The sequence below is a fragment of the Myotis yumanensis genome, unplaced genomic scaffold (assembly GCF_028538775.1).
Source record: "Myotis yumanensis isolate MYYU_CA2020_CCGP unplaced genomic scaffold, mMyoYum1.0.hap1 SCAF_17, whole genome shotgun sequence".
Classification (NCBI taxonomy): Eukaryota; Metazoa; Chordata; class Mammalia; order Chiroptera; family Vespertilionidae; genus Myotis; species Myotis yumanensis.
In genome coordinates this window covers 13,275,641-13,288,095 of record NW_027223768.1, presented here as the reverse complement: position 1 = coordinate 13,288,095, position 12,455 = coordinate 13,275,641, and the positions used below count along the sequence as shown (strand labels likewise).

The 12,455-nt window shown below is 35.9% G+C and overlaps 1 protein-coding gene across 4 annotated transcripts in view; it reads right to left on the bottom strand.

The window, feature by feature from the left end:
- Nucleotides 1–12,455, bottom strand: part of ARNT (aryl hydrocarbon receptor nuclear translocator) — a 56,221-nt gene that overhangs the window by 9,989 nt on the left and 33,777 nt on the right. For all 4 annotated transcript variants that reach the window (XM_070397254.1, XM_070397256.1, XM_070397253.1 and 1 more), the window contains 7 exons: nucleotides 12,025–12,127; nucleotides 9,687–9,752; nucleotides 9,209–9,294; nucleotides 5,944–6,020; nucleotides 5,060–5,194; nucleotides 2,501–2,575; nucleotides 196–347 (listed from right to left, as the gene is read on the bottom strand). In XM_070397254.1, coding sequence (XP_070253355.1) covers nucleotides 196–347; nucleotides 2,501–2,575; nucleotides 5,060–5,194; nucleotides 5,944–6,020; nucleotides 9,209–9,294; nucleotides 9,687–9,752; nucleotides 12,025–12,127 — 694 coding nt within the window. The remainder of the gene's footprint in view (nucleotides 1–195; nucleotides 348–2,500; nucleotides 2,576–5,059; nucleotides 5,195–5,943; nucleotides 6,021–9,208; nucleotides 9,295–9,686; nucleotides 9,753–12,024; nucleotides 12,128–12,455) is intronic.

Here is a 12,455-nt window from a genome sequence, read left to right as displayed (position 1 = left end):
ATCTCAGAACCTCGTCTCTAATCTATTGTTTATTAAAATCTTATTCTACTGGATGAACTACCCAAGTTGTAAGAATTGGAAGATGAGGAACTTCAAACTAATGCTATTTACTACTAGAAAGGTAGAAGAGAAGGAGGTAAGCAGATTTGGCCCAGGAGGAATCCCAACATTCGAAAAGGCCTTTATGATACATACTTCACATTGGTGTTGGTACTAATGATGTACTCAATTTCATCTGAGTAAGGGTTCTGGAAAGTAAAGGAGCTGGTTCTCATCCAGAGCCACTCTCTGTTCTTAGACCGGAACCGGAACATGACAGATACCACCTGGCCTTTTAATTTCACCACCTGAAAAAGTTTTCATGCTATCAGTGAAACCCACAAAAATTATCCTTAGAAAATTAAAAAATAAAATTCCCACTCTATAACCCTAAGATTTCTGTGTCACTGTCTCTTTCAATGTTACTAATAAAACAGTATGAGGAGTGGAAACTAAGTGACTAAATAATTCGGAGATATATTTATCATATTTCTTCCCAGAATTCCAGAGTTACCTGACCTCTCTAGTCAAAATAAAAAAGGAATAACAACTCTTTCCAGGAAAGACAAGACTATGTTCCCACACTTCCCTTGGAAAGTCCCTTAAAGATAATGCTGATCTAGCTTTACAAGTCTACACTAGAAATTTATAAGTTTAATAACACTGAATATAGCTTATGCATTGCTCCTTAATCCTAGCTTTCCCCCCAAACCTAAGCATTTCTGTTCTCACAGCACCCATGAAGGTTTCTATAAATTAAACAAAATTGGCTTTAGTTCTTATTTTGCTTTAGTTTTTCAAAAGAACCTAGTTTTAGATTATTTTAGCTTCTAGTCTAATAGGAAATAACCTTTTGACTCTCATTCTCTAACAATAAAAAGGTATTATTAGCAGTAATATTTATTTTGTAGTTTCTATATGTCAACCACTAGGTTTTGTGCTTTTTCTTTTAAAAACATCAACATTCACTTAACATGATAAAAAAAGTAATATAAATATTTGCATTTAAACAATAGTAAGTAGCTTTTAAAAGTTAAATGTATTCACGGTATAATATATAAAATGAACATAATTACGTTTGTACACAAACTAAGTACTGGTTCTGAAAACCTGCTTATTGCTGTACATACCTATTCCAATGAAGTATAAGCCCAGTACCTCAAAATATCTACACTTTAAAATTTTTTTTAAGTAAATGGTAACATTTATGTTTCAGCTGATGAATGCGGCGGCAGTATCTGCTTATCTTACAAACTGAGTGAAAAATAAGTGTAGTGGAAAATGGGACATACTTAATTTAGCAATAATAAAATAGCACATTTTAAATATATGTCTAAAACTTTTACAAATCAAGTGAGAAACAAAGCACTGAAATAATCAAAATGAGGAAAATAAAGAAAAGGAAGCTTCATTGGAAATAATAACTAAATTAATGCACTGGAAAAAAAAAGTCCATCTAGATTTAAGAAACATCAAAATCTGGAAAGCAGTAACTAAGTAAGCAGCTGTAGACTGCCCATTAAAAAGCACTTTTACTTATATACTCTAAAATCATATCAACAACTGATGTCAGAATAATAACCTTGAGATTATGGAGTGTATATATGGGCCATTAAAGCTATCTTGAAATAAACATTTTCCAGAAGTGATAAAATAATACTCTGTGGCCAAAAACATCAGAATGATAAATTTCATGGATTTAAAATATACTGTACAGTATGTTCTCACACTACTGAAGGTTTGTACCTTTAGCTTTGAATAATTTTCACACAAGTCAGACTAGGTTTTGAGACTAGACATACATGGAATGTGATCCTTCTGTGAGCTGCAGCCGAGTGGATGAACTGGTAATGCTGAGTACTTGGGAGACAGACTTTTCACTGCCAATGTCCGATTTCCTCCAGAAGCTGGTTATGTGCTTCACTGCATTATCTTATTTCATCTTCCCAACAACCCTCTGAATTTAAATACTATTATCATACCTACTGTATCAATGAGAACACTACTGCGGCATAAAGAGAAAAATTAACTAGTCTGGTATAAAGTAAGAACTACCTTATTCACCAGATATTTTTAGGATATAGGGCCTGAAAATTACAATTGAAGAGTCAACTTACAATTAAGAGTTAACTATATAAGAACTATAAAATGAATTTTTCTAATACTATCCACAGTTCAGTAAAGCATAGAGTATTTACATACTTTAAAGCGATGCAGCTAGTTAGATTCAAGACAGTTAGTAGCCAAAACCAAACTAAAATACCTTGGACATTATTCACAGTTTCAAAGATTGGTCTTTTTCTATTCCTTAAAAATACAGGTTAAGTACTACAGAATGTAAAACTGTAGTGCCTATCACAATACTCAATTAATCTGTAGTCAATAAATATTTGTGGAATGAATGTGATAAAAGATATTAGATAAAAATATTACTCAAATCCAAACCAGGAAAAAAAGTTACCTCTGGGAAGCTGTCTCTTAGAAGCCGCTGGTCTTCAGGATGACAGAATTCTACAATATTCTTTCCTAAAAGTTCCTAAAAGGGAAAAAGAAGAGTAAGATCAACACTTTTATGAGCATCTAACTTTCCTGGTCCATTACAGGGGGGTTGGATTTTATTTCTCCTGTCTTTATCCTAGGATTATAGATAAGTGTGGAAGAGGAAAAAAAAAAAAAAAAAAAGATGGAATCTTCTAAACTGGCCTCTGGAGCATTTTCCTTTCAGAGCATTGTATGTTTATTATAACTACATTTTTTTAGATTTGAGGTTATAATTTACATATATAATTCGCTCATTCTTAGTGTACAATTTGATGACTTACAGTACATTTGTACAGCTGTGCAACCATTACCACAATCCAGTTTTAGAACATGTCCATTGCCCCAAAAGTTCCCTTTTGCCTCTTTATGGTCAATCTCTGCTCCCAATTTCCTAGCCAACCATTAATCTGCTTTCTGCTTTTTTAGTTTCACCTTTTCTAGAAATTTCATATAAATGAAATCATACAATATAGGTAATCTTTTATGTCTGGCTTCTTTCATTGAACATAGTTTTAAAGTTCATCTATGTTACTACAATAATATATTCCTTTTTATTGCTCAGCAGCATTCTAACATGGATATACCACAGTTTGAGAATCCATTCACTAGTTAATGGATATTTAAATTATTTCACTTTTTGGCTATTATGAATAATAGAGCTATGAATATCTGTGTATAAATCTGTGTGAAACAATTTTTCATTTCTCTTGGGTAAATACTAGTAGAATTGCTGGGTTATGAGATAAGTGTATGTTTAACTTTTTAAGAAACTGCCAAAATGTTTTTCCAAAGTGGCTTTACCATTTTACGTCTGCCAACAATGTATGATGGTTCCAGTATCTCCACATTCTTGTCAATACTTTAAAAAAATTTTTTAAATTGAATTTCTTAAATGGGGTAACACGGAGAACACTTCCTAATTATAGTTATTCTAGTGGGCATGCAGTGGTACCTCACTGTGGTTTTAATTTGCACTTAACTAATGACAGATGATGAATATCTTTTTACATGGCATTTACATTACTTCTTTAATGAAATGTTCACTGAAATTACTGGCTGTCTTAATGAGTTATAAGATTTCTTCATTTTTATTTTTATTGATTAAGGTATTACATATGTGTCCTTATCCTCCCATTGCCCCCCACCCCACTCCCCATTCATGCCCTCTACCACCCCCTCCCCGGTGTCTGTGTCCATTGGTTATGCTTATATGCATGCATACAAATCCTTTGGTTGACCTCTAAAGATTTCTTTATATAGTCTGGATACAAATCCTTTTTCAGACATATAATTTGCAAAATTTTCTCCCAGTTTTTGGCTGGTCTTTTCATTTTCTTTTTTTATTAGTTTTAGAGAAAGAGAGGAGGAGTGGGAGAGGAAGACGGGGGGGGGGGGGGGGTGGAGGGAGGGGAAGAGGGAGAGAGACAGACATTGATTTGTTATTCCACTTATTTATGCATTCATTGGCTGATTCCTGTATGTGCCCTCACCAGGGATCAAACCAGCAACCTTGACATATCAGGACAAAGCTACAACCAACTGAGCTACCCAGCCAGGGCCTTCAATTTCTTAATGATGTCCTTTTAAGAGGGCAAATTTTAAATTTGATGAGGGCAAATTTATCAATTTCTTTTATAAACCATGCTTTTAGTGTCATATAATAATCTTGTCCAACTCAACATCCAAAGATTTTCTACTTTCTTCGAAAAATTCTGTAAGAGTCTAAGTTTTGTGTGTGTTTTTTGCATATGGATATCCAACTGATCCATTACCATTTGTTTAAAGATTTCTTTTCCTCATTGAATTCTCTTAGCATCTTTGTTGAAAATTAGTTGACCATGTGAGAATAGACTCTATTTTGGTCTACTGATCTATGTACCTATCCTTATACTAATACCACACTGTCTTGATAACAATGGCTTTATAATAGTTGTTAAATCAGGTAGTGTAAATCCTTTGACTTTGTTCTTCTTTTTTAAAACCGCTTTTTCACCAACCTCTTCACACAGCCATAGCCAGAACTGCTTCCTAGCCACTACAGTTTTGAATGTTTATATAATGACTTACTTCTCAACTGAGGCATAGTTACCTGGCATGCTGAATGATAAATCTAAATAAAATCATAATAACTCGTGGGTTACTATTCATCTACGTGATTAGATGAGTTACCAAAAGGTGGCCATAGCATAGCTAATTAAAATTAGTACTTTTGCACCAATATCTGCATTAGCATCATTAACAAAAATGTATATAGCTGGACCTGCTGCTCCCACCTGGCTTCAGAAGCCGTATTTCTCTAGACCGAATGATAACTGTGATAAGAAGCTGAGAATAAATTTAGCTGACAGAATAAAGTTAGCTCTGAGCTAGGGGCTGATATGTTTGGCTATCTCTGGAATTACATCACTGAGTAATCTCAACGAAGCCCAGGGAGAACAAGAGGCTAACTATCAGTGGTGTAACAGCTCCAGCTCCTCACCTGTGGTTGGTAGCCAACAGTAGCCACACAGCGGTGATCCACAAAAGTGAAGATTCCCTCAATGTTGTGTCGAGAGATAAACTCTGTTGGCTGACAAACATTACTCATGTCTGTACAGTTGGGAGAACTAGTTACCTGAAAGTAAAAAGACAAAGTGAGATAAAATAGCACAATTTCTCTACAGATGTATTTCCTACCACCTCACGGTCATTTAAATAGACATGAAGCACCAAGTTTTAGGAATTCAAAAGTTTCACACCTCATCCAGGAAGGAAAAAATGATAATCACAATCAGAGAGGACATTAGCCCTACTCCCACACATATATATACATATACATATACATATACATATACATATACATATATGTACATATATATATATACTCTTTAACAACTTTGTAAAGAAAAAGAAAAATTCATTCAACCCAAAACCCTCTTACCTTCATTTAGCTAGCCTGTGTTCATTATTCAGACTGGGAAATTATAGTCCCAAATATCCAATAAACCTATCTATTTTTATGAGAAGAATCAAAATAATTTCCCTTCTCTCTTGTTAGTCACGCAATAATAAAATTTTTAAAATCTTTTTTTTTAATACAGGCAAAAGAAATTAGTTGAAAATAGAAAATTCAGCATTATAAAGCTGAATATATGAAAAATAAGGGGAAAAGCTCTCCCTTTCTCTCTCATCCTCCTTCAGCTTCCGTTAAATCCAAGAGGAGCAATGTTAACTATGAATGCCATATTTCTACAAATACGTAGAATTTTATGGGAACTGTTCATTTGTATTCAGAGAGTAAAAGAAAAATAACATGAACAAGTCCTGAAAGAGATTTCTTCTCATTGAAAAGGGATAATATAGATATGGAAAATTCATACTTGCCTGCAGTCTGCCAATGGCCACTAGGCAAAACTTGCTTCCCTGGCCAGCCTCTGGGTCATCATCTGGGAGGGAGACACCTTTAGGAAGGAAGTTAAAAGATTTAATAGGGATCTCAAACTCAACTGCCTTCAAAGTCAGATAGGTAAAGATTTACAATTCATGTAGGTGTAAAACAATAGAGTGCCAAAAGATAAGATAAAGGTACTCATAAATACAGAAAAGAAACTGATGGCTGGGATGGAGGGATAAGCAAAAAAGGTGAAGGGGCACCGAAACCGGTTTGGCTCAGTGGATAGAGCGTCGGCCTGCGGACTGAAAGGTCCCGGGTTCGATTCCGGTCAAGGGCATGTACCTGGGTTGCGGGCACATCCCCAGTAGGAGATGTGCAGGAGGCAGCTGATCGGTGTTTCTCTCTCATCGATGTTTCTAACCTCTCTCCCTTCCTCTCTGTAAAAATAAATAAAATATTTAAAAAAAAAAAAAGGTGAAGGGGATTAAGAGGTACAAATTCCACCCAGTTGGTGTGGCTCAATGGTTGAGCGTCAACCCATGAACCAAGAGGACACTAGTTGATTCCCAGTCAGGGCACATGACTGGGTTTTGGGCTTGATCCCCAGTAGGGGACGTGGAGGAGGCAGCCAAGTGATGTTCCTCTCTCATTGATGTTTCTATCTATCTATTTATCTATCTACCTATCCCTCTCCCTTCCTCTCTAAAATAATCAATAAAAACATTTAAAAAATAGTAATTTTTTAAAAAGAGATGCAAATTCCCAGTTATCAAATAAATGTCACAGAGATATACAGCACAGGGAATATAATATAGTCAATAATATCGTAATAACTTTGTACAGTGACAAATGATTACTAGACCTATCAGGGTGATCACTTCATAAAGTATATAAACATCACATCTTTGGGTTGTAAACTGAAACTAACATAATATTGTATGTCAACTATAATTTTTTTAAAGATTTAAAAACTTCGCCCTAACTGGTTTGGCTCAATGGATGGAGCGTCAGCCTGCAGACTGGGGGGTCCCGGGTTCAATTCCGGTCAAGGGCATGTACCTTGATTATGGGCACATCCCTGGTGGGGAGTGTGCAGGAGGCAGCTGATCGATGTCTCTCTCTCATCGATGTTTCTAACTCTCTATCCCTCTCCCTTCCTCTCTGTAAAAAATCAATAAAATATATTTTAAAAAATAAATAAATAAAAATAAAAATTTAAAAACTTCAAAGGAAAAAGGTGCTTAATTTAAAAATACATTTTTGAAAAGGTGCTTGGAATAAAAATAAAAAAAATAAAAAAAGAATAAAGGGCCCTAGCCAGGTGGCTTGGTTGGAGCATCATCCCATAGACCAAAAGGTTTCTCTCTTACATTGATGTTTCTCTCTCGCTTTCTCTCCCTCCCTCCCTTCCTTTCTCTCTGAAAATCAATTTTAAAAAAATAACATATCCTCAGGTGAGGATTTAAAAAAAAAGAATAAAGGTAAACAATTATGTAGAATTTACCATCTATGCCAGGTACTGTTTTAAGTATATATATGTATGTATCTATAATAATAAAAGCATAATATGCTAATTAGACTGGACAGCTGAACAACCTTCCAGACAAAGCTGTGGCTGCGAGGGCCGAGCCCTGTGCACGAATTTCGTGCATCGGACCTCTAAAATACAGATGAGAAAACTGAGGTATGTTTTTTTTTACAAAGGTCAAACAATTTACTCAAGGTTATACTGCTAGTAAATGCCAGAGTCAAACCCAGGTTTTTCCAAATCTAAAGTTTAATCTCTTGCCGAAACCGGTTTGGCTCAGTGGATAGAGCATCGGCCTGCGGACTGGGGGGTCCCGGGTTTGATTCCGGTCAAGGGCATGTGCCTGGGTTGCGGGCACATCCCCAGTGGGAGATGTGCAGGGGGCAGCTGGTCGATGTTTCTCTCTCATCGATGTTTCTAACTCTCTATCTCTCTCCCTTCCTCTCTGTAAAAAATCAATAAAACATATTTTAAAAAAATAAATAAATTAATTAAATAAAGTTTAATCTCTTTTTTTTTTTTTTCTTTTATAAGGTCTATTTTTATTATTATTAACTTCACTTGTCCTAGGTTATGGACAGTAAATGACATTAATTAAATTTTTTCAACTAATCTTTGAGTAACTTTATACTAGTTTTGTCAAAAAGGCAAAAACAAAAATTATTTACCTTTCTATATTAAGCCTAATATAATTATTTAGTTTTTCAGATGTTTGAAGAGGACTTCTCCTTATTTCATTCCAGAAGAATTTCCAGGCCACGTTTAGAAAATTTCAACTTAAAGAAAAAATCTTTGTCTTTCTTTTACACCAATCAACCTACAAGGCTGCTGCTTCTAAAGTTTAATCTCTTACCAAAATATACTACCTTGCTTCTTTTAGTTTCTGTCTCCCTACAACATCCACTTCCAAATTATACTCATCCAGCAAGGAAGTAATAAAGTTGCTAAGATATGGAAATTCTGAAAAGCTAGTTTAAAAGGCTGGTCTCTATATCCTAACCACCTTTCTCACATTCCCTGTTTGACATCAAGTTCTAGTAAAACTAATCTGCTCACATCCTGATTTAAAGCCTTGACAAAAACTACTCTTTTTATAAGTCAATACAATCAAGCTACTTCCCTTCTCCCTCAAAATCTTGCTCCTACTTCATTCATTCATTCATTTCCTCGCCTGAAGATATGTTTTTATTGATTTGAGAGAGAGAGAGATGGGGAGTGAGGGAGAGAAACATCAATCAGCTGCCTCCTGTACATGCCCTGACTGGAGAGCAAACCTGCAACCCAGTTATGTGCCCAGTTAAGAAATCAAATCTGACATTTTTTCATGTATGAAATGACGCTCCAACTAACTGAGCCACCCAGGGAAAAATCTTGCTCCTAATTTAGAAAGCTTTCCCAAATTAACTGTATTCAAGGCCAATTTATTTTTAAACACAAATACTTAGAACTTAGGTATTCAGTATACATTATTATGAATTTGCACATTTAAAAACTACATTCTGTGAGAGAGCCAACACTGAGTCATTTTCAAGTCTGTGTAATCATCTCATCAATTGGAATATAAATCCTTAAGGGGGGAAGGGAAAGAGACTACTTTTCTTTCCTATTTTCTTAGTTTATACCAAAGTACATTTCATACCCGAGGGATATGGTAAATATTAGCTAACTTTCTTGGACTCTGAGGAACCTGCTGCATGAAGAGAGAAGCCACTATCCAACTTTCCTACCTGCTGGGGGCCAGGCCTTGATGTAGCCTGTGCAGTGGACCACCACGAAGTGAGGTTCCCCATCCTTTACAGAGCCAAGTCCATTCCTGGAAGAATTAGAGATGTGAGGAGAAAACTCTACCCAGTAACACTGAAAAGATAACAGGGATTTAGAACCTTTAACTTTAGACTCTTAAATGTTCAGAAAACAGGATAACTGTATTTGGATCTTTCCTTCCCCAAAGTGACCATCATATTGCTGCTGACCCTTGCCAAAGTCAAGCAACTTAAAGGTACTATAGCAGAAAAAAGTAGATAAAGTGGCAGGGCAACTTCCTTAAACACGATAATCAAAAGCTTTAAAAATTTAGGGAAACACTGCCAGAAAGTGAGGGATCAGGATGAGGGCTGCTGAAGGAAGTACTACAGTAAGATAGTTGAAGTGATGACTCTACAGGTACTGGGCCATCCCTTTGGTTTTAACTGCTTAGAATCTCACCTGCATCTGTTCCTCACAATGCTCAGTCTATTCATGGAAACTGGGTCCACAGAGCTACTGCCACACCTATTTCAAAGAACAGATAAATTAAAAGCAATTAGCTGCACTATCAAAGACTTTTTCATCTATTAACAGCCAGATAATAGGTTCTGGATACAACCAGACACAGAAAACTGAACAATGCTCCTAACAAGGAAGCGTGAAGAAGTCAGGTATATTTCCAAAACTTGTAACAGTCCTAGAATTTGAAGTCGAAATTTTCTGCATGTTTTTCAAATGTAGAAATTCTCTACATCAATGGTCAGTATACTATCTCGGTAAAGGACCATATAGTACATTGGTTCTCAACCTTCCTAATGCCGCAACCCTTTAATACAGTTCCTCATGTTGTGGTGACCCTCAACCATAAAATTATTTTCGTTGCTACTTCATAACTGTAGTTTTGCTACTGTTATGAGTCGTAATGTAAGTATCTGATATGCAGGATGTATTTTCATTGTTACAAATTGAACATAATTAATGCTTTGTGATTAATCACAAAAACAGTATGTAATTATATATGTGTTTTCTGATGGTCTTAGACAACCCCTGTGAAAGGGTCATTCGACCCCCAAAGGGGTCGCGACCCACAGGTTGAGAACCGCTGACATAGTAGCTATTTTCAGCTTTGTGGGCCATACAATATGTTGCAACTAGTCAACTCTGCCATTATAGCATAAAAGCAACCACAGACATGTAAACAAACGGGCATGGCGTTGTTCCAATAAAGGTTTATTTACAAATAAAGAGTTGTGGAGCCTGGCCGGCGTGGCTCAGTGGTTGAGCATCAATCTGTGAACCAGGAGGTCATGGTTCATTTCCCAGTCAGGTCACATGCTCAGGTTGCAGGCTTGATCCTCAGTAAGGGGCGTGCAGGAGGCAGCCAATTAATGATTCTCATCATTGATGTTTCTCTCTCTCTTCTTCTTCCTTCCTCTCTGAAATAAATAAAAATTAAAAAAAAAAGTTGTGGGTCCTAGCCAGTTTCTCAATGGATAGAGCATTGGCCTGTGGACCAAAGGGTTCTGGGTTCAATTCCAGTCAAGGGCACGTGCAGGAGGCAACCAATTGATGTGCTTCTCTCACATCGGTGTTTCTCTCTGTCTTTCCCTCTCTCTTCCACTCTCTCTAAAAAAAAATCAATGGAAAAATATCGTTGGGTGAGGATTAACAAAAAAAAAAACACAAAAAAACAGTTGTGGTTTGCTGACTCTATACCACAACCTTATCTGTTTGCTGCATTTCCTTATTATTTATCTTGCTCCTGCCTATGTCTTTCCACAAGCCATGTCCACATATTGGAACACTCTTTCCCATCCTCTCTACTTTCCTTCTCTTATTTCAAATAATAGATAAAACTTACATAGAATATGTGCCATGAACTATTCTAAGCATCTTTGTATATATTTATTCATCTAATTCTCATAACAACTTTATGAAGTTGATGTTAATATAACTCCCAATATTAGATGATAAAATCAAAACACAAAGCAGTAATTTAATCTGCTCAGGATCTTAGAAGATAGTGAGTGGCAAATCCAGTAGTCTGGATCTGAAGCTACTTTAACCAGAGCCATAATTCAGTTTTGCAACTTTCCTAGGAAACCTTTCTTAACATTCTACTCATCCCTTCTAATAAGCATATTCTCAGAACAAAGTAGTCAATTTCTATTATACAACCTGGAATTATTTTGTGACTTTAAGGGATCTTTTCTACCTATGTAGAAAGTACCACCATCATTTTCTTCAGAATCCTAAAATGTACAGTATAAAATTTATAAACACTAAATATTAACTAAAGGACATAAAAAAGTCTCAAATTTCTTTTAAAAACCCCAAACACACACACACACACACACACACACACACACACAAAACAAACAGCAGAAATTATCTGAATGGTCTGAATATATGGATGTTGTCTCATGATGTACTGAGAAAAAATATAGGTTCTGGAGTTTAAAATAAAATCCTGTATCAGACATTATGCAATCCTGGGAAGTTAATTTCTTTGAGTGTTTTTTTTTTTTCCTCAGCAAAATAGTAACTATAATCCTACCCTAAAGGCTAGTTGTGGGAAATGAGATGACAAACATAAGCACCTACCATGTCTGGCATAGGAGGGATTTACTTCCCTCATCCGACACTTCATTGTATGTTACCACCCATGTGGGTCCTGAGAGTTAAATTCAATCCAACTGAAGCTCGGATTTAAGAGTTTAACTCCTCTAACCGGAAATCAAATCCTCAGCTCTTAATTTTCTCTATCTCAAATCACAATCTTCAGCTTGACACTCACCTCATACGACAAATAAATGATCTCCTTGAGCCCATGCACATCCTCATAGAAGACTGTTGACCTTCCTTTTTCACTGTTCCAGTCTTTAGGTCAAGGATACGCCCTGAGAAAGAATATGAAAAGTAGCCTGGAGTGCATTCTTGTATATGAGGAAGAGTGGGAGAGACAGTGAAGGCAATGACAGTAAGTAACTTAATCATGGCCTCCAATCTTCTTGCTTATAACAGACCAGGGCCAAGGAGGGGATGGATTTTTTAAGCCTAAAATACCTCAATTCCCATCAATAAATCTTACTCTTAAGTTCAAAGGTAGCACTGGAAATAACCTTGTTCAAGGGAAGGTAGGAGTGGAGAGTAGTGTTGGCAAGCAAGAGACAAAGCTATATTCTTGGATCTAATTATTTATATATATATATATATATATATATATAT